This window comes from Rhinopithecus roxellana, chromosome 10 (assembly GCF_007565055.1).
Source record: "Rhinopithecus roxellana isolate Shanxi Qingling chromosome 10, ASM756505v1, whole genome shotgun sequence".
NCBI lineage: Eukaryota > Metazoa > Chordata > Mammalia > Primates > Cercopithecidae > Rhinopithecus > Rhinopithecus roxellana.
This window is the reverse complement of record NC_044558.1, coordinates 9,305,600-9,333,486: the sequence shown is the minus strand read 5'-3', so window position 1 is coordinate 9,333,486 and position 27,887 is coordinate 9,305,600. Positions and strand designations below refer to the sequence as shown.

The window sequence follows — 27,887 nt, the reverse complement described above, 5'->3', positions numbered from 1 at the left end:
TGGCTGCAAGACTAGGTCAGACCAGTGGTACTCAAGCTCCCATCACACCACACTCCCATGGCTCTGCTTCCCACCTTCAAGGCTTTGGGTGCTAGCTGACCTCACACTTACGCCTCACCCCTGGGGCTGTGTTCTCATTGGTTTGGTTTTGAAGAGCATGGTCTCTGAAAACCTCTCCTGCCTTTGAGAGGCCAGCAATGCCTCAAAGGGTGTATGTCATCTGAAGTCTAACCACTGCGGAGTAGGAAGGGCCCTTGGAGCTTCTAGACATTCATGATATTGCTACAGTCATTTTTTCTATCCCAGTCACAACACATTGCAATTCTACCTGTTATTTTTACTCTTCTTATTTTAAACCCACTATTGCCAATCATAAAGTCTTTTCAAGTCGAGATTCTATTGTGGATCATGTCAGTGTTTTCTGTGCATCTATACAGTTTTTTTATTAGGTGAATAGGATAAAAATCTACACCAGCATTCTGCTACTGGGTCAACGCAAGATCTTTCATATCCACTCATTTGTCCTTTCATTCAGGTAACAGATGTTTATTAAGCACATACTCTGCTGTGTTCTAGGAATCCCTGACCTCAAAGAGCCTACAGTCATAGGACCAAATCATTTATCCCATCCCAGCCAACAGGAAGGATCTTGAGTGCTAATGAGCTTAACACCTAGAGGCAAGTGGGTTAGAAGTCAGAGCAGTTGTTGTGGACAACATTTTGTCCACAATTTGCTGGATGGTAATGGATGTTAAAAGTCACACTTCTCCAAAGCATCCCCTTCCACTATTTGATATAAGGTTTCGCCTCACAAATGAGTCCCATGCACCACCTATGTGGGCCTACCTGTGAAATTACCCCCAGCTCTGCATCTGGGCAGTTTGGCTGGTAGATGTCTCCTTGCCAGCTTGTCTCAGTCTACAGGGCATGTCCCAGTGGTCCCCACCCTGTTCCCTAGCTCCAAAGCTGTTCTGCCCTGGGGATTGTGGCCATCCTGGGGTTCCACACCCAGCCAGGGGATCTGGGGCAGCCTCACCAAGCTAGTAAAAGAACAAGTCTTCATTCCCCCAGGTATAAAATGGACACCTGATGAGAATGGAGTCATTACCTTTGACTGCCGAAACCGTGGCTGGTAAGAGCTCACAGGGGAAAGGTCTGCAGCCCGGGTATTTATCTCATAGCTTTTGGGTTTTGCCTCGTCCTCCTCTGCTCCCACCCGCTCCCCGACCACCACTCAAGGGCCTTGGGTGTATAGAACCCTAACCAGACACAAGAACAGGAAGAGCGCCAGCATTCCTCCCTTCCCTCTGCAGCTGCCTTGCTCCAGGACTGATCATACGTGTCTTTCCCAACCTAAACCTCCTTCCGGGACACTGATCTGTCTCCACATCAACCTTTTGTTAGGCTCTCCTCTCCTTCAACACCCCTTTTTTGGCAAGTTTGTAACAGAATCTGAAGCCCAGCTCTCTCCCTTTCTGCTATCAGCCCCTCAGGGATGCTGGTTGCTCTAAATCAAAAGGGACAAGGGTTACCTCCAGGGCTTGACCTGGCCTGTTAGGTGGGCACATCTCCAACCACTGCCGCTCCAGACGGCTCCAGAACTGTGTCGAGTGGTTATGAAACGTGTAAAACCTGCCATAGATGGGTTGCCCTGAACTTTGGGTGGGCTTCAGCCAGCATCTGAATAGAAATAACTGCAGACCCTTGGTCAGGTATTGATTCTGGCTTTGGTTTTCCCATCTTGGGCATGTCACTTTCTTTCTTCCGCAGGTACATTCAAGCTGCTACTTCTCCCAAGGACATAGTGATTTTGGTGGACGTGAGTGGCAGTATGAAGGGGCTGAGGATGACTATTGCCAAGCACACCATCACCACTATCTTGGACACCCTGGGGGAGAATGACTTTGTTAATATCATTGCGGTAAATGTGCCTTCCTGTTCTAGAATAGCTCTCACTTCCTCTAGAAATCATACACAGGTGCCAAGGTGACCCACAGCCCCTGACCACCCTGTGACCTGCATGAGTGTGTTTGCTGGGCCTGGACTTTGCAAACTGATGCTGTTTATTCTCCCCCCACCTCCCCTCGCCTCACTGCGACTGCAGTACAATGACTACGTCCATTACATCGAGCCTTGTTTTAAAGGGATCCTCGTCCAGGCGGACCGAGACAATCGAGAGGTGAGTGTCCACTGTGGCCTGACACTAACAAGCCCCTGCTCGTGTCTGGATGGTGGGCGATTGTCTCTGCAGACTGTGTCTGTGGCCCCTTTTGCTTATTCCCATGGCACCTGGAATGAGAACAGAGCATGTTACCCATGCAAACAACCAAGAGAACCACCCTGTAAACACGCTGCTACTTATCAGAGCAAACAGTGAGCAGATAGAGACCTCATACCAAAGGGAACCTTCCTTACTCAGGACTGGTTTTTCACCCTGTGGATTATGTAGGTCTCCATTTTCCCTTTGGCCTCCCACCTGGGCTTTTCCATTATGTCAGTTTTCATGAGAAGCTTCCCTGAAAGGAGGACAAATTTAAACCCATTGAGTATCGTCCTTTTTCTCTGGTAAAAGACAAAGGAGGAGAGGACATGGCAATAATTTTTTAAGGAGAGCTTTTGCACATCATAGATTCCTCCCTCTGTGATGGGGGAGTTGGGGTTTGAGTTCCTCTTGAAGCCGGGCCTCCGCCCTGGGCACCTCCACACTTTCTACTGTGAAGCGCGCACTCCTGGGCTGCGGGCTGCGGGCTGTGGTCTGGGAGCCAAGGTTACCCTGCCTCCATCCCAGGACTGTCCTCCCCGCATACTCAGCTTCACACTTGGCATTTCCCACCAATAGTGGCCATGGATTTGTACCAAGTCATTCACCCTCTCTCAGTTTATCCTGGGGACATTTGAGAAACACCTATTGTAGAGGACCAGTCCATGAACTTAGCTGCATCATGGAGACACAGGCCCTGCAATTATGTCCTCTGATGGCCCTAAACAGCCTCCTAAATTAACACCAAACATGAAGCTCCACTGGCCCACTCAACCCCCTGATGCTCCTCTAATGTCTCACCCATGACAGCATTTCAAACTGCTGGTGGAGGAGCTGATGGTCAAAGGTGTGGGGGTCGTGGACCAAGCCCTGAGAGAGGCCTTCCAGATCCTGAAGCAGGTGCCCACTATAATGAGGCCTGGGAGGGAAGGACTGGGAGGAAGGGGCAGGTGGGGGGAGGCAGGCTTGGCCTGTGGTCACAGGCACTCCTCTTCCCTACACAGTTCCAAGAGGCCAAGCAAGGAAGCCTCTGCAACCAGGCCGTCATGCTGATCAGTGACGGTGCCGTGGAGGACTACGAGCCAGTGTTTGAGAAGTATAACTGGCCAGACTGTAAGGTGACCCTCCCACGGGCGTCCAGGGAGAAGAAAAAGCTTCTCCTACTGCCATGGATGGGATCACCAGCAGGGCCCCTAAAAGGATGGCCCCCATGCAAATCTGCTTTCCTATTAGAGCCATTCTTGCTTTCAGATACATTTTAATTGGGTGTTCCAAAATTATGGCGACCCGAGACACAGAGGCCTGATGTAGGAGGTTTGGGGTGAAGGACCAGAATATGGTTTGGGGACATCAGAACTGCCAGGCTGGGCTGGGCACGGTGGCTCACGCTTGTAATCCTAGCACTTTGGGAGGCTGAGGTGGGCGGATCACGAGGTCAGGAGATTGAGACCATCCTGGCTAACATGGTGAAACCCCGTCTCTACTAAAAATACAAAAAATTAGCCGGGTGTGGTGGCAGGTGCCTGTAGTCCCAGCTATTCAGGAGGCTGAGACAGGAGAATGGCATGAACCCGGGAGGTGGAGCTTGCAGTGAGCCGAGATTGCGCCACTGCACCCCAGACTGGGCGATAGAGCGAGACTCCGTCTCAAAAAAAAAAAAAAAAAATGAACTGCCAGGCTGTAAACCTCAGCCTTGCACCTACTCCGCAGTCCCCATGGCCCTGGGTGAGTTATGTTGTGTTGCTGCCTGGGCCTCAGGGGGTGAGACTGGAGAACCCGAAGACTGATAAGCACTCGGCCCACCATCTAAGACTCACATAAACCATGTTAACATTACTTACGGCCAGGAATTTTGCTGCTGAGTGCATCTGTGTCTTGTGGGTTAGGTCCGAGTTTTCACTTACCTCATTGGGAGAGAAGTGTCTTTTGCTGACCGCATGAAGTGGATCGCATGCAACAACAAAGGTGAGTGCCGGGCCGGCAGCTGCCTTCCCACATGCGGGGCACAGGGTGACCCAGCCCTGGAGGTGCTGAGTGTGCGCTTCTCCGTGGCCCCTAAGAGGAGCAGCATTACGTCAAGAACAATAGCCTCAGGCCCTCCTTCGTATTCGGAAAAAGCAAGGTGAGACAATGTCAGCTCTGTCTCCATCCTGCCCCCATTCTTTCTGTCGGCAAATTAAGCCATAGACTCTGGTTCTGGTTCTGCTCCCAAAAAGCAGAGAGTCACTGTTTTCTTTGGAATAATATTTTGTGTGTGAATGGTCCTCATCTATCTCTGACCAGACCCCCATTGATTCAACAAAAATTCACTGAGCATCCCCTATGCACCTGGCACGATTTCCAGGCACTGGGGGACCAAGAGGGATCAGGATGGACTCAGGGTCAGTCTGCCTCTTGGTATTGTCCAGCAGGGAGACACACGAGTAAACCACCACCCACGATACAGCCTGAAATGAGCTTTGATGTTGGAGAGACACGGACTATTCAGGGTGCTGGGGGGCCATGGGGGAGGCACTCTCCAAGTCAGTGGGGCAACTGGAAGGGTGTTCCAGGCAGAGGGAACAGCGTGTTCAAAGGGTCTGAGACCTGCTGGGAGCAGACAGTCGCTGCATCTCACTGGTGAGGGGGATGAACACGGTGGGAGGTGAGGGCCAGGAGAGCAGAGAGGTCATTCACAGCTTTCTGCGCAATCTGCTCTTTGGAGTGTCACCATGGCTCCGGGGAAGAGGCTGTAACACCCACCCCACAACCCGAGCAAGGGCAAGGACCAGAAGGAGGAGGAGCGGAGAGGCAGAAATCTCTGCCTCTGATTGGGTTCCCTGAACACAGACCTAAGAATGACACAAGAAGGCTTATGGGGCACTCTCAAGAGATGCTCCTGTGAGGAAGTGGGGAGGGCGGGGCTGGGAGAGGGAGACGCTGACCCCCAGTGCCCTTGCATCAGGCCCTGCTGCTCCTTCGCGGAGCTCTGGGTGGGAGAGCGCCCCTCAGAAGTCTTCCAGGGTGAGGCACGGTGAGCCTTGGCCTCCCACTGGCCTGCAGCTGCCCCTGGGTAAAGGACACAACTGTGGGGAAGCAGCTCCCTGCGCCCCGGGCCAGTTTCCAGAGAGGATTCAGCTGTGAGCCATCAGTAGCTGGGGAGGGTGCAGGCCCTGACGAGGAGTTCCCGGGGCAGCCCTGCCTTCCACACCCACGCGGCCCTCCCCACCGCAGGCTACTACACGCAGATCTCAACGCTGGCGGACACCCAGGAGAACGTGATGGAATACCTGCACGTGCTCAGCCGCCCCATGGTCATCAACCACGACCACGACATCATCTGGACAGAGGCCTACATGGACAGCAAGGTGAGCCTGGCAGCAGCTCCCAGCTAGAGAAGCCCACTCCAGAGTTAGGGACCCCAGGGAGCAAGAAGTGACTTCCTGGATCAGGAGAAGGGTGGGCCTAGCACCTTAGGGAACATTAAGAAGGGGTGGATGAAGCCACTTTTCCATGCTTTTCCTCCTCTTTTCCTGACAGCCCTTGGCCCACTAATGGGGCCACTGCCCATATGCTGCCCCAGACCCCCAGCAGACCTGCCCAGGGTGCTCTCCACGGACAGGGTCCCTGCTCCAAAGTTGTTCCTCCCTCCTTCCCCACAGTCCTCGCTTCCCTCATCATCCCTGTCTCCCACCCACCCGGGGGAGAAAGGGGTCAGACCAAGAATCCACCATCCCACAGCTGGAACACATGTTCTCCCTTCCTGGGCCCCTGCATTTTCAAAGGACTGCAGGCAGCAATGACTTGCACAAAAGAATGAACATCAAAGGGAGAGCTCCAGATGGGACCTTTCTGGGGAAGGGAGACAGTTCTGCCACTTCTCAAATCCCCATCACATAGGCAACCACCTGCTTCAGTGATGATGTATCAGGCTGGGCTCTGGAGAGACCCGAAAAGAGTGGCTTAAATAAGATAGAAGTGAATGTCCGCCTTGGGTAAACAAGCCCAGAGGTGACCACAAGCTCTCTGGTTGTCAGGGGCCCAGGCTCCTCCCTGCCGTCCCCTTTGCTGTCCCAGGGATGTGACCCTCATCCTTGTGCTCAGGAGGCTGGCGGAACATGAGTCAAATGAAACCACATTTAAGCATCAGGCTGTGGAAGGGCAGCAGGAGGCTTCGCCCCTGTGAGGGAAACTTGCAGGGACTCTTGCCAGAACCCAGAACTTACCTCTCACTGGCCAGAACTTAGTCCCTGTGCTGACAAAGGAGGCTGGGAATGCAATGGCCAGCTTTCTTCTGACTTGCTCTATGTCCGAAGGCAGTGGCATGCTTACCTCCACCTGTTAATAGTAGACATAAGCCACCTGGCCAAGTTTGGGATGAAAAGCTCATCAATCTACTTTAAAGGGGCTCAGCCAACAAGGCCATGCCCAGCGCGTGTAATCCGACCATCACCGACTACTGCGGAGAAGGGACGAGCTGGCTGCCTCTGGGCAGGGCTCTCCCTCCCTTGGCCAAGTGTTTGTAGGGCCCTGTGTGTCCAGGTTCGATGAGAGAGAGGTGGGTGGGGAGAAGGAGGACAGGAGGAGGGGATCTTCTTTGAGCTATCTTCCCGTGAACCCTGGCACCTGTGCTTCCTCTCCATCACCTGTGCATTCATCTGCCTGCCTGGAGCCAGCCCAGCAGGAGGGGCCAGGGCTCTGGTGCTCTGTGTGGGCCTCCCTTGCCTGGGAGTGTTGTGGTCATGCCACAGGAGCTGGAAAGCAAAGGCTTTTGGAACCTTGAAATCCGATGAGAGAAGCTGGGCTCAGGCCATACCTGCTGAAGGTGGCCTGGAGTGTTGGGTGTGAGTTTGGCAGAAGGTGGGTAGGGGCAACCCCGGCTTCCTTGTGTGCTGTAACTGATGTCAGACGGGTGGTGCTAGGACGTCCTTCACATTCTATGGACAGCCTGACCTTCCGGCGCTCTCTTACCTCCACGCACACAGATGAGGCCACAGTTCACGGTTTGATCTTCACTTTTACATCTGTCCCTTTTACACCTGTCTCCTGAGGTGTCCCTCAGGAGAACCACCCCGTGCAGCCAGCCCCTACGTCTCCTCTGTCTTCCTCCTTCCCTCTCCTGGCCCTGGCTTAGGAGTCCCTGAAGTTAAGAGTGACCTGCAGATCTCCCGGACCCACCTTGGAACCCTCTGAGAGGAGGATGTCACTCCCCTGAGCCCAGGGCAGGTGTCTGCCCTCCCAAGTGTGTCCAGAAACAAGAGTGCAGGGACAGCTGTGAATGGACCCCACCCAGGCTGAGACATGTCCTAGGGAGAGCAGGCCACAGGGGCCTCCAAGAGCCTGGGAGCTGCTTCCTGGGAGCCAGGGACAAGCTGGCTTCATGCACTCCTAACTCAAGAAGGAGAATGGAAAGCCCTCATGTAGCCCATGGAGATGTGTCCAAGCTCAGAAAACAATTAGATGTCATCATGGTTCACTCTCAGAAAATCTTACTTCTAACTCTAAATTGAAAACCCAGAAGAGGTGAGAAAAAGAGACATGGTGGCCAAAATGTGCTTCCTTCTCCAAGAAAGTCAACTGTGGACTTCCATAACTCAGCAATCTCCTTTAGTTGATCTCATCCAAGGTCGGACTGATGATACCTCTCTTCCAACATGCTTGTCGGAATCCTACCTTTGTTATAAAGTGGGGCACACGTGCAGAGCCCCTTTCAAATAACTGGAGGAGCCAGCACGGCGAGCCCAGGCAGTCAGGGTGGACAGCCATCTAGAGGTTGGCAAGGGTTTTGGCTCTGGTGTTGCGAGTGGAGACCATGTGGGTCTGACCGATGTGCTAGGGATGGCTCCGAGGGCCGCTACAGCTACACCACGGCCTGCCCTTGCACTGCGGTTCCTTGGGGTGTGCTTGTGTTTCTGGGTAGCTCTGGGTCAATGTCCTCCCTTTCACCTGTAGCAACCTTGAGTCCATATCAGAGGTTTCTGGAAAGCTGGTGCTGTGCAAAGCCTCTCTATTTCTGGGCAGGCGCAGATAGGCCTGTTTCCTGGGTTCGCACTCAACACTCGGCCTGGGCCTCCCTGAAGACAAGAGAGCTTAGTGAATGTGCTTGGGGCAGGGTCATGGGGCTCAGGACCCCGCTGAATGACATCAGCCTGGTCCTCCCCTCCAGTCCACCTCTGGCCCCCAGCATTCCTGCCAAATCTCCTTTTGCAGAGAAACCCTCATTTGGGATTTCCTCCTTCCTGTGGGAAGGTGACTCTGGATAATTGATGCAGTGACCGTGGGTTCTCTGCACTGGGTGCTCTGAGTACAGCAAACCAGTGGCCCTAGGCTACAGCTTCTGACCCCTGTTCTCCCCTCCCTGACAGCTCCTCAGCTCGCAGGCTCAGAGCCTAATGCTACTCACCACTGTGGCCATGCCAGTCTTCAGCAAGAAGAACGAAACGGTGGGTGGCTGCTCCTAGAGAGGTTGTAGCAGGGATTAGAACCTGGGGCCGCAGTGGCATCTTCAGACCAGTGATTCTTGACTTGGCTGTGCCTCTGAGCCACCTTGGGAGGGTTTGAATGCAGATTTCCAGGCCTGTCCCAGAGTAGCTACCCCAAACTCTCCTGGTTGGAGGTGGGCTGGGGGTCTGTGATTTTCTACGGCTTCCCCAGTGACTCTGCTCGCTGGCTGGGAGTCGTTTTGCTGCTCTGCAGTTGGGACCCCTGCCTTGGGGATGTAAGGCTGGCGGGTTGCCTGCCAGCCTTCCTGCAAAGCCATGCTTAATCTGCCGGGTTGTACAGACTCTAACTTGTCTGTAAAGGCCTCTGGTGAGGGGATTTCTCGAGCCTTCCATCCTCTATCTGGTCAGGAAATGTTTCATTTCCCCCCGTGTTTCAGGCCCCATATGCTTCAAAGCACCCATGAATTATGGTCCCTAAGAACCCAATAACTTCACCCTCTGCCATGAAGATTAATATTTCATTTAACTTTGGATTCCATTTAAATATTACAACTTAAATATTAATACCGGGTATTAATCTTCCTAGCAGCTGGTTTTGCTCCTGGGATCTCATCTGATAGAGTCTAGATTTTTATTCCCAGCCTAGAATCTAATTGCAGAGGAAGAACCACTTAAAGCTTAAGTGGCTTCCTCTTCCAAGCTCTGGACAGGGCCGGGATCCAGTCTAAGCTTGTGAACAGGGAAGCTGCGTCTCCCCCATTCCTTGTGTCTTTCCTTCCAGCGATCCCATGGCATTCTCCTGGGTGTGGTGGGCTCAGATGTGGCCCTGAGAGAGCTGATGAAGCTGGCGCCCCGGTACAAGGTGAGCCTGGGTCTGTTCCCCATGGGGATCACAGGTTCCCCAGGAGCGAACTCCCTCCCCCGTGACGGGAGCCTCTCTCCAGGCAAGCCAAGCCCAGAGCTGGGATGGGGCCTCTCGTCACCGCCCAAGAAGTGCAGGTGCTGAGCTTGGGAGCAGCAACGCGTGCCCCTGGGTCCCTTTCCCACCACGAACTATGACTTGCTCTGTGGGCTTCAGTAAGTCCTTTCCCTGCCCAGTGTCTCAGTTTCTCAGTCTGCTCCTCCATGCCACACAGTCCTGCTGTGAGTGTGAGTGGGATTTCATCATCAAAGTACCCCGAACATGTGGTGGGAAAGAAGTCGGTGATAATATGTATTATGATGGTTGCTATAAACAGTCAAGTTTGGAAGGGACTCCTCAGTTAATGGATGGAAGCATGGCACTGGCTCAGTTCTGCTCCTGTTGAAAACCCTCACTGCTGTGAGCTGCCATCTTCGACTATCCTGTGGCCCCCAAACCCCTGCCCAACTCCAGATGCCCAGCACAAACAGCAGGCCTAATGCCCCTCCACCCTGGACTCTGGCAGCTTGGAGTGCACGGATACGCCTTTCTGAACACCAACAATGGCTACATCCTCTCCCATCCTGACCTCCGACCCCTGGTAGGTACAGACCTTCTTTGCCTTGGGATCCTTACTCTATGGGATTTTGGGGGTAATTCACAAAAACGATTAAAACAACAAACACACATTGGGCTCCATTTAGGAACCCAGTGGGTAATATGAGAAAAAAAAAATGTATTCGAGTCATGGTCCCTGTTTTCAAGTTGTTTGGAATCTATCAGAAGAGACGAGGCAAAACCATGTGAAATGACTGATGAGTAGGCCAGAGAGCACGTAATGAAGTGTGCAGTTTTGAGGCTGAAGAGCCTGCAGGGCCATTAGTCACATCTGCTTGGAGTCTCTCAGAACTCTGGGGGCCTGTGAAGTTGGGTGAACAAGGAGCTAACCATAGAAATGGCAGGGAGCCCTCTCCTGAGCAGCGCAGCTTAGGATGTGTTCCTCAGTGCTCCTGGCCCTCCCAGCCCTCTCCACCCTGACACAGAGGCTGGGGTATTTTCACATGAGTTCCACTGAGCATCTGATGGCTGAGGAAGAAAGTTGCATTGTCTTATCCGAAAGCTCTGCCTTCGGGGTTAAGGAGCTAGTCATGCACTCAAGCACTATGCAGCAATAATGACCACATCTCTCAATGTGATTGTTGGGACGGAGGGAGCTAAAGTTCTAGGAGAATCGTAGCCCTTTGCCCTCTACCAGTCTTGTGGTGAATAACAGATGGCAACTGAAGACAGACAGCAGAGCACCTTCCAGAGAACTTAGGGTCTCATCTGTCCAGGTGTCATTTGGAGAGGTCAGTCTAAGCCACCCTCCATTCATTCCACTTGGTTCAAATAGACACTGAATATCTGAAAGGCAATGATTAACTATTTAAGGCAAATTCTAAGGGTTCTGAATAGAGAGAGATCGGGGCACACTGGAAGCCACTCTGTTCACACTGTCTTTCAATTCAGGCCCTGCTGGGCAAGCATCTGAACCCATAACACATCACTCCCTTGTACCAAGGGGTTCTGCAGGGGGCAGCCCCAGTGCCAGCAAAATGACTCACTAGGGAAATAATATGCTGATTCTGGAACTGACTTGTAGAATTGAGGGGTACTGATCAGAAACCGCCTGTCCCCATCTATGTACTCTAGATGAATATAAGGCTTCAACCAGTTGATTGACAGTGTGGACCTCCTTGTGCCTGACCTCATGATGCTGTGAAGAACGCTATAAACCGAGGCTTAGACTCTAATTAGGAAAACCAGACTTACACAAATGAAACAATTAGGGAATAATACCACACAGAACACTGTGACACAACAAAAGATATAGTAAAGCCAATGTAATGAGTTATCTGAGGAAAGCACTATCAGGAAAACAATAGTTACGTTTGAAAAAGAAAAAATAAGGAGGATATGCTCAGTAATAAATGAAAAGAGCCGTCCCATTGGACTGAACTCTTTCCATGTCAGTGCCCCATGTAGGAGTATTTGATGGAGTAGAATTGTGGTTTTAAAGTGAGGAGCTACAGACGATCTTCAGACTTTGTCAGGATTTAGGAGATGGCAGTGGAATGTTAGTCCCCACCCAAAGGAAACAGATCCCACGTAAAAGATGGCAGGGCAGGGCTGTTTGATGAATATGGTCATTAATAAGATCAAGAAGCATGATCCAGGCATGGGAAAGGGGGAAAAGAGGGGAAAGGGGACCCTACAGATCCCCTGAACAGGCAAGAAATCGGCATGATACTTCCCCGAAAAAAGCAAGCAGACAAAAAACTGGCGGAAGCAAGATACACAGTGATAGGGGACCAGAGCTGTCCAGGCATCTGCTGGGGGGCTCATTTGGCTCAAAGCAGATGTGCTAATTAATCCTTAATTTACCTCAGTGATAAACTATCCTCTTTCCTTTTTTGGTTGGGGTTAATAAACTAAACCTGGGAAGTGCTGCAGACCTAATCATAGATAACTTGATGACATCTGTCTTGGCTTCAGAGAGAGAGAAGTCAGGGCCAGAAAATAATGACACTCAGCATGTTGATTAATGGCTGTATGTCAAGTTGAAGGGAGGTCTTTATTAAACACCGATCTGTCCTTTTCTCTGTCCCATTCAAATATTTTATCACTAAGATGAACATGCAGAAGGCAGATGCCATAGAGTCTGGAAGGTATGGTTAATACATTAAATGAGAAAATTAGTATTCAGAAAGCATTCTTCTAAAACAATGGGCTGAAACTAGCAAGATGAAATGTATTAGGGATGCATGGAGAGCTCTGGGAAATACTCAGTGCCCAAGCACACAATTGTGAAGAGGGATCTGACGGTGTGTCCCATGAGGAGGACCCAGGGGACTGAACTGTCTGAAATCTCTGCCTGAACTGCCAGGTCCGTGTGGCTGGCCAGGAAGACAGCAGAACCGCAGTTAGGCAGCAGTCAGGCCCCCTGACGCCTTAGTCCACAGATCACAGCCCACGCCACACTGGTCAGACCCCATTTGGAAGGTTGGCTTTTGTCCGGGGAACTCCATTTTAAGAGTGACATTGAAGACAAAGTAGAGCATATTCAGAGGGAGCTGAGGCATCCACACACCGGGCAAACTCAGTTGGAGCAGTGCAGTCTTAGGCGTGACAAGTACCTTTGGAAATCCCAAGGGCTGTCAGGTGGAATGCGTTCTATGCAGCTCCAGGGGAAAGAAGGAAGATCAGTGGGTGGAGTCACAGGGAGATGGATTTCTGCTTTGTATGAGGAGGAAATTTCTAACAATTACGGCTGTCCAAAGCTCCAACAAGCTGATCCATGAGAGAGGGAGCTCCCTGCCATGGGGAAGATTCACTCAGAGGCCATGAGACCATCTGTCATAGATGTCAATAAGGGGAGCTCTGTATCAGGTGGAAGTTTGCCCAGATAACCTTAAGTAATTACTGGATTGATTGATTTCTTTTTTTTTTTTTTTTTTTTTTTTTTTTTTTTGAGACGGTGCCCAGGCTGGAGCGCAGTGGCCGGATCTCAGCTCACTGCAAGCTCCGCCTCCCGGGTTCCCGCCATTCTCCTGCCTCAGCCTCCCAAGTAGCTGGGACTACAGGCGCCGCCACCTCGCCCAGCTAGTTTTTTGTATTTTTAGTAGAGACGGGGTTTCACCGTGTTAGCCAGGATGGTCTCGATCTCCTGACCTCGTGATCCGCCCATCTCGGCCTCCCAAAGTGCTGGGATTACAGGCTTGAGCCACCGCGCCCGGCCCTGGATGGATTGATTTCTAAGGAATCCTTTGTTTTTATGAATATACCTGAAAGGCTTTGTAGAAGAGATAAACTTGGCCAGGTCGTACACTAACCACGTTTTTCTTCCTCACATGCCCACCCCAGTACAGAGAGGGGAAGAAGCTGAAACCCAAACCTAACTACAACAGTGTGGATCTCTCCGAAGTGGAGTGGGAAGACCAGGCTGAATCTGTGAGTGGGGAAAAGAGGGGGAAGGGAAGCTAGTTTAGCTCTGCATCCAACTAAATAGGTTAGCTGTGTGGCTGTGAGCTTTGAGGTCACTCTGTTCCTGTCAGGCAGAACAGGTCCATCCCAGAGCCTTTCCAAGATCAAGCCACAAGCAATGCCTAAAATGAGCAATTCTTTTAACAACTATAAAAACATAACAATATCTTCTTGAATCACAAGGACTACTGAGGCCGGATGAGATCATGTGTATAAGCTGCAGAGTTTGAGTTTCAGTGATGTTTTAGCCTGGCTTTTGATCGCAGTATCTCATCCTAGAGGAAATTGTGTCCCAGCAACTTGGCACTCTGTACCCCAATGCATCAGTCCACTTGGGAGTGGGATCTTGGTGAATGCCTGAAATTATGAGCTAGATGGAGCTTAGAGTCAGGTCCATCTTCCCTCCTGGTATCCCTCTCAGAGGACAAAGGGAAGAACCAAAAGTGCTTCTGGGGATCACCTCTAATCTGATCCGAAGAACTCCGTACTTTCACCCTTGCCTGTGAGCCAAGGAACTAATGTCATTGTCTTTCCTCCTGAAGCTGAGAACAGCCATGATCAATAGGGAAACAGGTACTCTCTCGATGGACGTGAAGGTTCCGATGGATAAAGGGGTAAGGAGCTAGAAACAGAGCCAGGGCGTGGCCTAGGAAGGCATCTTCGTTAATTGGGTTTGGAGTAGTGACGAGGGACCTGGACTTAGCCTAATTATAGCTGAAGAGTTGAGTGCTTGCTGCACCCTAATGGGGGTCCATTAGGGAGCACACCCAGAGTGTGTTGGCCCCGGAGAAACACCTAGCCAGGGAATGACAGGATTGCTCATGCAGCGCTTGGCTTTTGGGAGACCGCTGAGCTGGGTAGAAGGCTGGCCGAGGCATTTACAGCTCTTCTTTCCTCCTTATGCTGTCTGCTACTGGCCCTTTTGTTGTTTATAATGAAAAGGGGGAAAGTGACAGCTAATTTTGTAAATGGTAAGCAGCTCTTGTGAAATGTTATACAGGAAGAGTTTGAAAATATTCACTATTCCCTGCAGCTGATTTTCATGCACTGTAACCCCAGATAGTTAGGAATCAATACCCTCATAATCCCACTACTATCTTTACAGCCCTGTGCATCATTTGTGAAAGATCATTTCATCTTCTCACTTAAAAGGTTCCAATGTGTCTACTGATTCTGCATTGTCCCTTGACATATTTACAAATGTCACCTCCTCCCTCACAGCCACCCCCACCTCCTCCTCCCCTGCCCATCTGCCTCAGCTAAAAGAACACAGGCATCTGCCTGCAGCAATTAGACCCAAATTCTTCCACAACACAGACTTCCATGGAAGCCAAACAAGAAAGCACAGGGAGAGACAAGGAAGCATCCCTTTTAGGCAAGACTGACTTTCACTGGGACCAGTGTTGTATTTTGGTGGCATCTGCCTGGCTTTTTGTAAGCTCTGGGCTGAGAAAGGCCTCCTTCAGGCAGACTGGGCACTATAGTGAGGTCAGACCGCCAGTGGCAGCTGTTCCTTCTCCTGATCCAAAAGAATTGGCCAGGTGTGGTGGCTCAAGCCTGTAATCCCAGCACTTTGGGAGGCCGAGACGGGCGGATCAAGAGGTCAGGAGATCGAGACCATCCTGGCTAACCTGATGAAACCTCGTCTCTACTAAAAAATACAAAAAACTAGCTGGGCGCGGTGGCGGCACCTGTAGTCCCAGCTACTCTGGAGGCTGAGGCAGGAGAATGGCATGAACCTGGGAGGCGGAGCTTGCAGTGAGCTGAGATCCAGCCACTGCACTCCAGCTCGGGCGACAGAGCAAGACTCTGTCTCAAAAAAAAAAAAAAAAAAAGAATAGAGGCTTCTTCCATAGGTCCCCACCTTTATCCCAGCCAGATTCCTGTTCACGTGCAGAGATGAGCTCTCACGTAGCCCAGCACGGTCACAGCACTGAACCAACAATGAAGAATTTCGTATGCTTATGGCACAGGACAGCTTAAAGGTAGATCTGAATATGGCTGTACTGTATCTAATACAGACTGACACACGCAGTGGGTGTGGTTCTCTTCTACCCTTTCCCCCAGTGCCCAGGGATCTCGTGCTGCTTTTATGCTTCTCAAAGCCTCTGAGGCAGAGTCCTAACCAGTTGCAGCAGGCTGAACTTCTGAAACCTCTGCCCATCCTTTCAAAGTTTGTTCATTGCCACTAATAAACCATCCGGGTTATATATTTGCAATTTCACAAAGCCTTCCTGACATACGGGTGCTTCAACGTAAAGAACGTTCAGTGAGGATGATGATGATCATGACCACAATGGACGTTCCATAGCACTTAGGTGTTCATGTCTTACTGCTATTAGCACAGCTAATAATAATGACAGCAACTAACATTTATAAGAAACTGGACCTTGCGCTTTCAAATATTCACTCATTGAACACTCACAACCTGAGGGTGGGCCTATCCTATCCCCATTTTACAGATGAGGATATTCAGAGAGGCTAAAAACTTGCCCAGCATCACCCAGATGATCAACTGCAAAGCCCACGTGTAACTGCTCCTAGATCTCCCATTCATAACCACTGCTGTAGAAGGCCTTTTCTGTAGGACTGGCCCTGAATTCTCAACTCTCCAGCCTTAAAGGTTTCCCAAAATTCGCTTTAGCAGAGCATTTCTATTCCACCGTGAACACTCATCACCTTCTCCTCTCCCTCTACCCCATTCTGTCACCACTCAACCCTCCTTCATCCTTCATCTCTTCACCCTGACCCCAGGAGCCTGGCAGCCTCCACCAGGGCATTTTGCTGGTCTGGCTCTCACTGCTCTCACTGCTCTGATGTCTTAGGCTGCCACTCATCCCCAGTGTGGCTGCATTTTCTTCACTGCCAAGGGCCCTGTCTCCCCCACACAGCTCTCATAGAGCCATCCAACCGCCCCATGATCGGCCTGCCTGGTGATCTATCCCAGCCCTCCGTCTCAGCTCAGTGGTGCGTCTCAACTCATGAGCTTGTTTCTCAGTAGAAACTGTCTCCAGGTCTAGGTCTAGGCTGAGGAAAGCTTTCTTTTTTTTTTTTTTTTTTTTTTTTTTTGAGACGGAGTCTCGCTCTGTCACCCAGGCTGGAGTGCAGTGGCCAGATCTCAGCTCACTGCAAGCTCCGCCTCCCGGGTTCACGCCATTCTCCTGCCTCAGCCTCCCGAGTAGCTGGGACTACAGGCGCCGCCACCTCGCCCGGCTAGTTTTTTTTTTGTATTTTTAGTAGAGACGGGGTTTCACCGTGTTAGCCAGGATGGTCTCGATCTCCTGACCTCGTGATCCGCCCGTCTCGGCCTCCCAAAGTGCTGGGATTACAGGCTTGAGCCACCGCGCCCGGCCGAGGAAAGCTTTCTTAAAGCCTTGTGGGAATATCTGTGACTGTTCGAGCCATCCTCCCGGCACAGGACCACCTGCTGTGTTGTTCTCTCCAGGGGATTTTGCAGGTATCCTTATTTTCCACAGATCACCAGCATGATTTAGGGCAGGACTCACAAACCCAGAGCCTATGGGGCCAAAACTTGTATTTGTTAAGAAATGCAAATAAGAGAAGCAGACAGGCAGGCCTCTGTGCAGGGGGCTCTGGGAACTGTGGCACACTGGAGAAAACACACACCATCTGCAGGAGACGGCTAAGACCCATGTTTAAGATGTGTGCAACTAATTCCAAAAATGTTAAACACACAACCTGGGCCAACATCTAGGATGTTCAACTCCTAAGAAGCCCAGCTTTGGCCGCAGGCCTCCCATTTGCCACTTGGATGGCAGGGGTTTTGTCCCAAATTGCAGACCAGTGCCAGGTGTCACAGTTTCTAACCCATCAGCAGCACGCCGGCCAGACATCCGCGGACACCGTTCAAAACAAGAAAGCAAAAGAGCACAGCGTCCTGGAGTCTAACCTAGGACTCGTTCTGTTACTCTCACGTTTCTGATCATTTCAAACAATAATTAGCAATGGGGGAGGGACGGGGCAGACAGAGTGTTCCTTCCTAGCCTTTGCGTTCTTCCAGATTAACTGCACTGACTGGAGTCCACACGTGCATATGCACACACACACATCAGTGGCACACGTGCATTGTACACACATGCCAGTTGCACACACGGGTACACACACCAGTGGCACACACGTGTACACACCAGCAGCACGTGTGTACACACACATACCAGCAGCACACACGTGTACACACACCAGTAACACATGTGTATGCATGCACACACAGTGGCACACATGGGTACACACACCAGCAACACACACACATATACATACACCAGCACACATGTATACACATGCACACATGCACACACATGTACACACATACCAGCAACACACACGTGTACATATGCACACACCAGCAGCATACACATGTGCACACACACCAGCAACACATGCATCCACACCTGCCAGCAACACACATGTATACACACACACCAGCCACATACAGGTGTACACACACCAGCAGCACACACATGTACACACACCAGCACATGTGTACACATGCACACACCAGCAACACACGTGTACACACACACCAGCACACATGTGTACACACGCACACCGCAGCACACATGTACACACACACCAGCAACACACACGTGTATATACACACACATCAGCAGCACACACGTACACGCATACCAGCAACACATGCATACACACACACCAGCAACACACACGTATACACACACTAGCGGCTGGCATGAAGAGCAGCTTCGCCTGGTCTTCCTCCAGTGCCTTGAATCCCTGTGCCCTGGATTTCAGGAACACAGGGCTGGAGCACTCTGTGACGTGTCTTACACGCTCTCTTTCTCTCTCTCTCTTCCCCTCACATTTCTGTCCAGCAGGACTCAGTCTATTAAAGGAGCAGATTGCTCTGATACTTCTTTACTCCCAGCCTCCTCTTCCAGACCTCTCTCATTCTCTCTTTCTGTTAACGGAATTCACAGACCCCCTCCCAACCCCCCACACCCCTTCTGTCTTCCTTTTACTTCAGCCTTAAAAGGTGATCTCAACATTCATCTGAGTAAGATGTAGCTTGACTAGACTCACCCTTCAGCAGATAACAATGATAAACTCTGAACAAAATACAAAGAACAAAAATGGAAAGGCACTTGAAAGTGACCAAAAGCAGGCAGCAACAACCCTTGAATCAAGAGAACTGCATTGGGTGTGATACACTTTTAGATGGTTTTTTTTCCAAAGGGTACTCCCCAGTCTGTCTGGAGTGCAACAGCTAGAATTCAAGCAGAAGGCTGCAGCTGTCACCGTGAAGTGTCAGAGAACAGAATTTGGGTTTCCAGAGTGTCTGGAAATGAGGAGGGCTAGCCCAAAAGCAGGGAGGCTAGACCGCAAATCTGTATACAAACTCCTCTCAAATTCCTGGCTGACTCCTGAACCCTGCAGACACAGGGAAGCCTCGAAGTGCCCCAGTGGAATATGACACTGGAAAGCCAAAAACAGGATTTCAGAGCAGGATCTCAACACGGAATCTCAGCTCTTGCAAGTGTAGTAGGGACAGTTTGGAGTGTGAGTCACAGAGAGGTGGAGGGACTTGATAAATACCTCGAGATTTCCTTTGAAAGCACAGAAGAACTACACCTTAGGAGTAAAGACTGTCTGTCCTAAGGCCAAGAGATTCACTCTAGGCCTAAAGGTGAGACAGACCCACCCAAACAAAATGTGAATTCAAGCCTCTATACACTCAGTTCTTATCAACCAATCATTTAACTACTGCTTAATATAAAAACACTCTTCAAAGGAAGACAAGAGTATCTATGGCCTACCCCTCAAATATCCGGTATACAATAAAATTGCTATGACCCAGCCATTAGAATTAGAATGACTTTAGTGCAGACACTGTAACTGTGCACAAGGAATTAAACGAAAAGGTATTCATAATGAGGGAATAGATGGCAAATCTCAGCAGAGAAATGATTAGGGCTAGGTCAAAGAACAGAGCCTCTGTCAGTGACATGAATGTAGGATTTTATTCTAGGGATTAGACTTTATGAAATTGTGGGAGCTGGTGATGAAATCTCTGGAAAGCTGGTGTCTGCATCCAGTGGTGAGTTTGAAGTCACTGTAGGTCAGCAGGACCAGCAGTTGGGAAGGAAATCTGGATGAGATGTGGAAGAAACCAAGAACGAACTGGAACTCATGAGGAAAAAGAGGAATCCCTGGAAACAAACTGAAACCCACATCTGTCACTCACCAACACTACCCATAAGGATGGCAGATGACCTGCAGGCAGAGCCAGTGCCCTCCATGAGGAGCTACCAGTACCCTCCACGAGGAGCAGGCTAGGTCTCAGGGAAACTGGAGGAAGAGAGCCAGCAGCAGCAGGTGGCTTTGAATCTGGCTGCAGCCCCATGCCAAGAAAGCACAGCAGTAGGTTACAGCAAAGAGTGGCAGAGCCTGGTATTCTGTGAGGAATTCAGTGTGCAAAACGGCTGCCACTGCACTTCCGTCCATAAATCTCACACACACTTCTCTTTGGCCGACGCTGACTTGAAACCACACCGGGCATTGAGTCTGGAATTGTAGTTCCAGCTTAGCTACTTTGACACAGTACAAAATCATTATAAAAACCAAACAGGAATTTTTTTCTTGCTTTAGACCTGCTTTTCAATTGCATATATTTAAGGTGCACAGCATGATGAGCAGTCGTCCCTCAGCATCCATGAGGATTGGACCAGGACACCCCACAGATACCAAAATTCGTGGATGCTCCAGTCCCTTCTGCTAAATGGTGTAGATTTATGTGTAATCTACACAGTCTTTCCTAGTACATTAAATCATCTCCAGATTACTTGTAATACCTAACACAATGTAAATGCTACGTAGATAGCTGTTACACTGTATTGTTTAAGGGATAATGACAAGAAAAAGTCTGTACATATTCAGTACAGATGCAACTATCCTTTCTTCTGGAATACTTTTTGATCCACAATTGATCGAATCCAGGAACATGGAACCTGTGGATATGGGGGGCCAACTATGCTTACTTTGATATACAAAGTGAAGTGAAGAGATGACTACAGTCAAGCAAATTACCATACCCACCATCTCATATAGTTACCCTTGCTTTAGCGTATGGGTGGTAAGGACACCTAAACTCTATGCTCTTGGCCAGTTTCCAGTATACAATACAATACAGTACAATGAACTCTAGTCCTTATGTTGTACATTAGAGCTCTAGCCTTAGTCATCCTAGATAACTGCAACTTGGTACCTTTTGACCAACATTTTTTCATTCCCTGCCTCCTGCTGTGCTTTCACCTACTGCTAGTAACCACCATTTTTCTCTGTGTCTATGTATTCCTTTTTTATTTTAGATTCTACACATAAGTGAGATCACGCAGCATTTTTTTCTGCATCTGGCTAATTTCACTTAGCATAATGTACTCTAGGTTCATCCATGTTGTAACAAATGGCAGAATCTCCTTCTTTGTTAAGGCTGAGTAATATTCCTTTGTATTTATATGCACCACAATTTCTTTATGCGTCCACCCACAGATACTTCGGTTGTTTCAATATCTTGGCTATCAATGGTGCAATGAACAGGGAAGTGCCGATGTCTTTATGAGGTGATGATGTCCTCTCCCTTGGGTGTATGCCCGGAAGCGGGACTCCTAGGTCATACGGTAGTTCTACTTTTCATTTCTTTAGGCATCTCCATATTGTTTTCCACAGTGGTTGCACCAACCTACATTCCCACCAACAGTGTACAAAGGTTCCCTTTCTCCACACCCTTGCCTACACTTATTTCTTGTCTTTTTGGTAAAAGCCATCCTAAGAGGTATGAGGTGGCATCTCACTGTGGTTTGGGTTTGCATTTCTCTGATGATCAATGATGTTGAGCAGCTTTTCACATACCTGTTGGTCATTTTATGTCTTCTTTTGAGAAAGGTCTATTCAGGTCCATATTTAAATCAGATTATTTGGATGTGTGGGGGATTTTTTTGTTTTTGTTTTTTTGTTTTTTTGCTGTTGAGTTGTGTGGGTTCCTTATATACTTTGGATATTATAAAATATTTGCAAACCATATACTTTATAAGACTTTTATGTCCCTTATAGAATGTGCAAATATTTTCTCCTAATCCATAGGTTGCCATTTCATTTTATTGATTGTTTGCTATGCAGAAGGTTTCTAGTCACTTTTTATTTTAGCTTTTGTTTCTTATGCTTCCAAATGAAAACTTTAAAACCGAAAATTACCATATATGAGATGAAAGCTTTACTGGATGGGCTGACCAGCAGGTTGTAGAAAAAAGGGACAGTGAACTTAAAGATAGATCAATAGAAATTATCCCATTTAAAAAACAGGGGGAAAATGGGGGAAAAGACAGAGAAAGAAACAGAACTTCAGCAACCTGTGAGATGGTATCCAGTGGTCTAATGACATGTTCTTGGAACCCTAGAAGGAAAGGAGAAAGACTGAAGCAGAAAAAAGTGTATTTGAAAAACTAATTGGCAAAAATGTCCTGAATTTGATATAAAACAGCAATCTACAGATCCGAGAATCTCAGCAAACCCCAAGCAGGATAAAAAGACAAAGAGAACCACACCTGGATACTTCATAGTCCAGCTACTAAAATTCAAAGGTACTAGAAAATCTCCAAAAAAGCTAGAGGAAAAAAGATGCGTTACATAAAGAGAAACGATAAGACTGCCATCTATAAGAGACAACAAAATAACATTGTTAAAGTGTCCAGAGAAGAAAAAACTGTCAACTCAAATTTCTGTAGAAAGAGAAAATACCCTTCAAAAATAAGGATAATGTCTTCAATAAGGACATTTTCAGGCTGGGGCAGTGGCTCATACCTGTAATCCCAGCGCTTTGGGAGGCCAAGGCAGGAGGATCACTTAAGCCTAGGAATTTGTGACCAGCAACCAGCCTGGACAACATAGGGAGACTCCATCTCTACAAAAAAAAAAGGAAATTAGCCAGGTGTGGTGGCATGCGCTTGTAGTCCCAGCCACTCAGGAGACTGAGGCGGGAGAATCACTTGAGCCCAGAAGGTTGAGGCTGCAGTGAGCTGTGATCATACCACTGCACTCCAGCTTGGGCAACAGAGTGAGACTATGTCTCCAAAAAAAAAAAAAAAGACATTTTCAGATAGAAGGAAACAGGTTTCATTACTATCAGACCAGCAGCAAAAATGCAAAAATGCTTCAGAACATTCTTAAGGCTGAAATAAAGTGACATCAACTAGAACTGGGGTTTATAAGACAGACTCAACCATACTGGAAACGATAAATAACGTGGGTTAATAGAAGACTATATCTTATTTATTCTCTTAATTTCTCAAAAAGACAACTGACTATTTAAAGCAAAAGTGTCGATGTTGCATTGTGGGGTTTGTAATATATGTAAGTGTGAAATATATGGCAACAATAGCACATAGCAGAGTTATCTCAAAATTTTAAAGTTAAATTTGACATTGAAAAAAATTAATCAATCCGTGCAATTTATTACCTTAACAGAATAAAAAAGAAAAGACAGAGGGTAATCTCAATAGATGCTAAAAGAGCATTTGGCAAAATTTAACTAAGAACAGAAAGAAACTTCTTCCCTCTGATGAAAGGCATCTATGAAAAACCTGCAACTACCTTTTAATGGTAAAATACTGAACACTCTCGCCCTAAAACTGAGAACAAGGCAAGGAGGACTTCTCACCACTTCTATTCAGCCTTTCACTGTACCTCCCAGCCACTGCAGTAAGGCAAGAAAACAAAATAAAAGGCACAAAGACAAGGAAGGAAGAAGTAAAACTTGCCTTCATTCATGGACAAAAGTATTGTTTCCATAGAACATCCCAAGAATCTATAAAGCAAACACTAGAACTAATAGGTAAGTGTAGTAAGTTCACAGAACACAATTTTATAAAAATTAATTTTATTTGCATATATAGCAGCCAACAGAAAATGGCATATATTTGGTCCGGGAATGCCACCGTCCCTCAGGCCGGCCCTCAAGCCAGCGCCCGGCTGCCGCCACCCCATGCCCCGTCTCCCTGCACCCCAGCTCCCCTCGTCTCCCGGGCTGATCCCTCTCGCGCTGTGGAGCCCCCGGCTGCCCCTGGTGCTGCTGCTGCCGGGCCTCGTGCATGGCGCATACGCAGTGGATGCGGTGGAAAAGGGCAAAGGGACAGCCTGCATAATGGCCAGCTTCTCTGTGGCCTTCTTGATGATCTATGACTCCAAGATGGCTCTAAGCACGTGGCCTTTGACCTGCCATCAAATGCAGACAGCGGCCCTTGCGGTAAAGAGAACACCTCGCACCCCCGGCTCATGATTGGTTTTGGAGGAGGACAGACACTGACCTTCCATTTCACAAGAAATGCAACACGTGACAGCGTCCAGCTCACGAGTTTTGTTTACAGCTTGTCAGACACACACATTTTCCCCAGTGCAAGCTCCGAGGAGATCAAGATGGTGGAATCTCTACCAGGTATCAAGGCAGCCAGGTCGGCATGACCAGCGAGACCATCAGGCTCCGCGGTGCCCCCATCCAGGCCTAGCTTTCCAACCGGGAATAAGATATAACTACGTTTGTGGGTCAAGGGAGCAAGACGCGCCTTCCCCGCCAGGGCGCCGAGAGCCGCTCCGCACCCCCGCGGACGGGTGCAGCGCCAGCGGCTCCCACGGGGCCTGCGGCCGAGCCTCACCCAGAGCGGAGGGACCACACGACGGTGACCAGACTGTTCGATATCAGCCTGCGCAAGACCTCACCCACCTGGGCGCAGGGTCCTGGGCTTCCAGTGCCGGATGAAGGCAGGTTCCAGCCGGATTTTCCTACGAGGAATCCAGTTGAATACGAGTCTTCCTGACGCCAGAGACCCCACTTTGTTGTTGTTGTTGTTGTTTTGTTTTGTTCTGTTCTGTTGTTTTTGAGACGGAGTCTCGCTCTGCCACCCAGGCTGGAGTGCAGTGGCCGGATCTCAGCTCACTGCAAAAGCTCCGCCTCCCGGATTTACGCCATTCTCCTGCCTCAGCCTCCCGAGTAGCTGGGACTACAGGCGCCCGCCGAGACCCCACTTTTAAAGCTGCCAACGACTCCCCGCGAGCACTGCAGGCCGCCATGGGCAGTTCCTACAAGTGCGAGGCCAGAGCGTGACCGCGGCACGAGGCCATTTTCAATCCACATATTCCCCGTGTGGGGCCAGGCTCTCAGGGTGGAAGGCAACCAGGTCGGATCTGCGGAGGAGCGTCTGCTGGACGAGAGTAACACGCTGATCCCCATCGCCGTCGCCGGCGCCCTGGTGGGACTGGTCCTCCTCGTCCTCATCGCCCACCTTGTCGGCAGGAAGAGGAGTCACCCGCACGGCAGCAGGCACAGAGCTGCAGGGGTCTCCGCTCATCTCCCCGGGCCTAGGGTTCTGAGGCCGACGCACACTTCCTGGCAAGCGTTTCTCAAATGTGCTTCATCAAATGTGATGTTCGTCTTGCAGCGTTTGCTATGCACAGCAGAGTAACTATGGAAATGACGGTGTAAATTTTGCTAACTGGGTTAAATATTTTGCTAACTGGTTAAACATTCATATTTACCAAAGTAGAACTCTAAGGGAGGGTGGGAGTGCTTCTCAAAATTGGCACTGGCTCCATTGTCATTCGACTTTAAAATGTCCAGGGTTAGTTTCTTCAGTCTTGACTGCACTCAGATTTAAACCTTACAAAGGGAAAGTCTCCGGCCTTCACGCTTAGGAGCCTGAAGGTCGGCTCACTGTTAGGCTGACATACTCATGATATTACAGACAGTAGAGAGGGAAAATCCTAAGACAGAAGAACTCCAAAGATAAACGGGCCTGGCTGCCTTTTAAAGATGAACTGGCCACTGCACTCCAGTCCGGGCGACAGAGCGAGACTCCGCCTCAAAAAAAAAAAAAAAAAAAAAAGATGAACTGAAGCACTCCGAACATTTATCTTTGGACAGGATGGGCCTGGCCACACACGGCTGGCAGCCACGTTCCAGCAAAGACACCTGGTGGCATGTCCTCGGGCGTTTCTGAAACTCTGCCACTCAAGGGCTGGCACTTTTTAATATAGGAAAATGGGGTTTTTGTTTGTTTGTTTTTTGTTTTTTGTAAAGTGATTTTCAGTCTTCTGTTGACATTCAGGGTGATCCTGTTTCTGTGCTGTGTACAGTGTTAGATAGATGCTCTCTCTACTGATGTGTCTGCTGTTTACCTTGGGAGGATTGTACACAGGCTTGGGAGGATTGTACACAGGACCAACTCACATAATGCATTGCCTATAACAATGCTAACAAAAAGTCTCTTTCTTTAAAAAGGCAAGAAAAAAAAAGAAAATGAAATATTTTAAAGTTCCAATGACAATAGCATCAAATAACATTAAAAGCTTAGGAATAAATTTAACAAAGGTATATATGACCTCTACACTGAAAAGTACAAAACATTGCTGAAAGAATATCAAAGAAAATAAATATAGAAAGATATAACTATGTTTATGGGTTAAGATCAGTATTGTTAACACATTCATTCTCTCCAAATTGATCAACACAATCCCAATCAAAATTTGAACAGACTTCTAGGAACAGACAAGCTGGTTCTAAAATTTATATGAAAATGCAGAGGACATAGAATAGGCAAAATTATCTTGAAATAGAAGAACAAATGTGGACAATTCACAGTATCTGATTTCAAAACTTACTATAAAGCTACAATAACCAAGTTGGGTGGTATTGACCAAAGAGTAGACAAATGGGTCAGTGACCTGAACAGAGAACCCAGAAATAACCCACACATATATTATCCATTGATTTTTCAATCAAGACACCTCTGCAAATCCCTGGAGAAAGGCAATCTTTTCAACAGATGGTCCTAGAACAACTGAATAAATGTATGGGGGAGGGGAATCATTGAGCCATAGGCTCACACCACACACAAAAACTCATCTGATGAATCATAACCCTCATTGTAAAAGCTAAAACTGTGAAGCTTTTACAAGAAAAAATAGGGGAAAATCTTCTTAACCTTAGGATATGCAAAGATTTCCTAGACAAAAACACAGAAAGCACTAAACATGAAATAAAATTTAATAAACTAGATTTCATCGAAAGTAACAGCTCTGCTCCTCAAAAGGCACCAATAAGAAAATGAAAAAGCAGACAGACTTGTATCCAAAATACATGAAGAACTCCTACAAAGCAATAACAAAAAGACTAAAACCCAGTAAAAAAAAATGCTCAGAGTACTGAGCAGACACTTCATAAAGGAAGCTATGCAAAGATGCTCAACATTATTAGTCATCAGGGAAATGCAAATCAAAACTACAAGATTGAGCTGAGCATGGTGGCTCATGCCTCTAATCCCAACACTTTGGGAGGCCAAGGTGGGCAGATGGCTTGAGGCCAGGAGTTCGAGACCAGCCTAGCTGACATAACGAAACCCCGTCTCTACTAAAAATACAAAAATTAGCTAGGCATGGTGGTGGGCAACAGAGTGAGGCTCTGTTAAAAAAAAAAAAGAAAAAAAACCTGCAAGATTCCAGTTCACCCTCTCTATAATGGCTAAAATTTAAAATACTAATAACACCAAATACTGGCAGCGATGTGGAGAAATTGGAACTCTCAGACATTGCTAATAGGAGTATAAAATGGCAAAACACCTCTGGGAAATTGGCAGTTTTCTTATAAAGGTAAACATACATTTACCATGTGATCCAGATTCCATTCCTAGGTTTTTACCAAGAGAAATGCAAGCACATGTTCCAGGATATTTATAGTAGCTTTATTCATTGTAGCCCCAAAGTAGGAAAAACCAAAATATACCAAAATATCCATCAATCGGTGAGCGTAGAAGCATACTGGGCTGTGTCCACACACTGGGATACTACTCAGCAGCAGAAAGGAACAAACTACTAGACACATAGCAATATAGACAGATGCTGAAAACATTATTTTAAACAAACAAACAAAAAAAAGTTTGTGTGTGTCATACCATAAGAACAGGCAAAACCAATCTATGGTGACAGAATCCAGAACAGAGTTTGCTTGTGAAGGAGTGGGATGGGATGGACCAGAAGGGGTAGGCAGAGAGACTGGAGAGGCAGTTCTGTATCTTGACGGAGTGGTAATCACATGGCTGGATACATGTAATTATGTAATACATGTAAGATCTGTGCATTCCACCCTTTTCTTCAATTAAAAAAAGATAGGCCGAGCACGGTGGCTTATGCCTGTAATCTCAGCATTTTGGGAGGTCAAGGCGGGCAGATCACCTGAGGTCAGGAGTTTGAGACCAGCCTGGCC

At 48.5% G+C, this 27,887-nt stretch overlaps 1 protein-coding gene across 1 annotated transcript in view; it reads left to right on the top strand.

Annotated features, from left to right (window-relative positions):
• Positions 1 to 27,887, top strand: part of CACNA2D4 (calcium voltage-gated channel auxiliary subunit alpha2delta 4) — a 130,605-nt gene that overhangs the window by 35,269 nt on the left and 67,449 nt on the right. The window contains exons 7-18 of the mRNA XM_010363565.2: positions 1,072 to 1,132; positions 1,771 to 1,921; positions 2,105 to 2,179; positions 3,071 to 3,160; positions 3,265 to 3,378; positions 4,147 to 4,225; positions 5,474 to 5,607; positions 8,605 to 8,682; positions 9,464 to 9,544; positions 10,110 to 10,184; positions 13,487 to 13,573; positions 14,149 to 14,220. Of these exons, the coding sequence (XP_010361867.1) occupies positions 1,072 to 1,132; positions 1,771 to 1,921; positions 2,105 to 2,179; positions 3,071 to 3,160; positions 3,265 to 3,378; positions 4,147 to 4,225; positions 5,474 to 5,607; positions 8,605 to 8,682; positions 9,464 to 9,544; positions 10,110 to 10,184; positions 13,487 to 13,573; positions 14,149 to 14,220 (1,097 nt within the window). The remainder of the gene's footprint in view (positions 1 to 1,071; positions 1,133 to 1,770; positions 1,922 to 2,104; positions 2,180 to 3,070; positions 3,161 to 3,264; positions 3,379 to 4,146; positions 4,226 to 5,473; positions 5,608 to 8,604; positions 8,683 to 9,463; positions 9,545 to 10,109; positions 10,185 to 13,486; positions 13,574 to 14,148; positions 14,221 to 27,887) is intronic.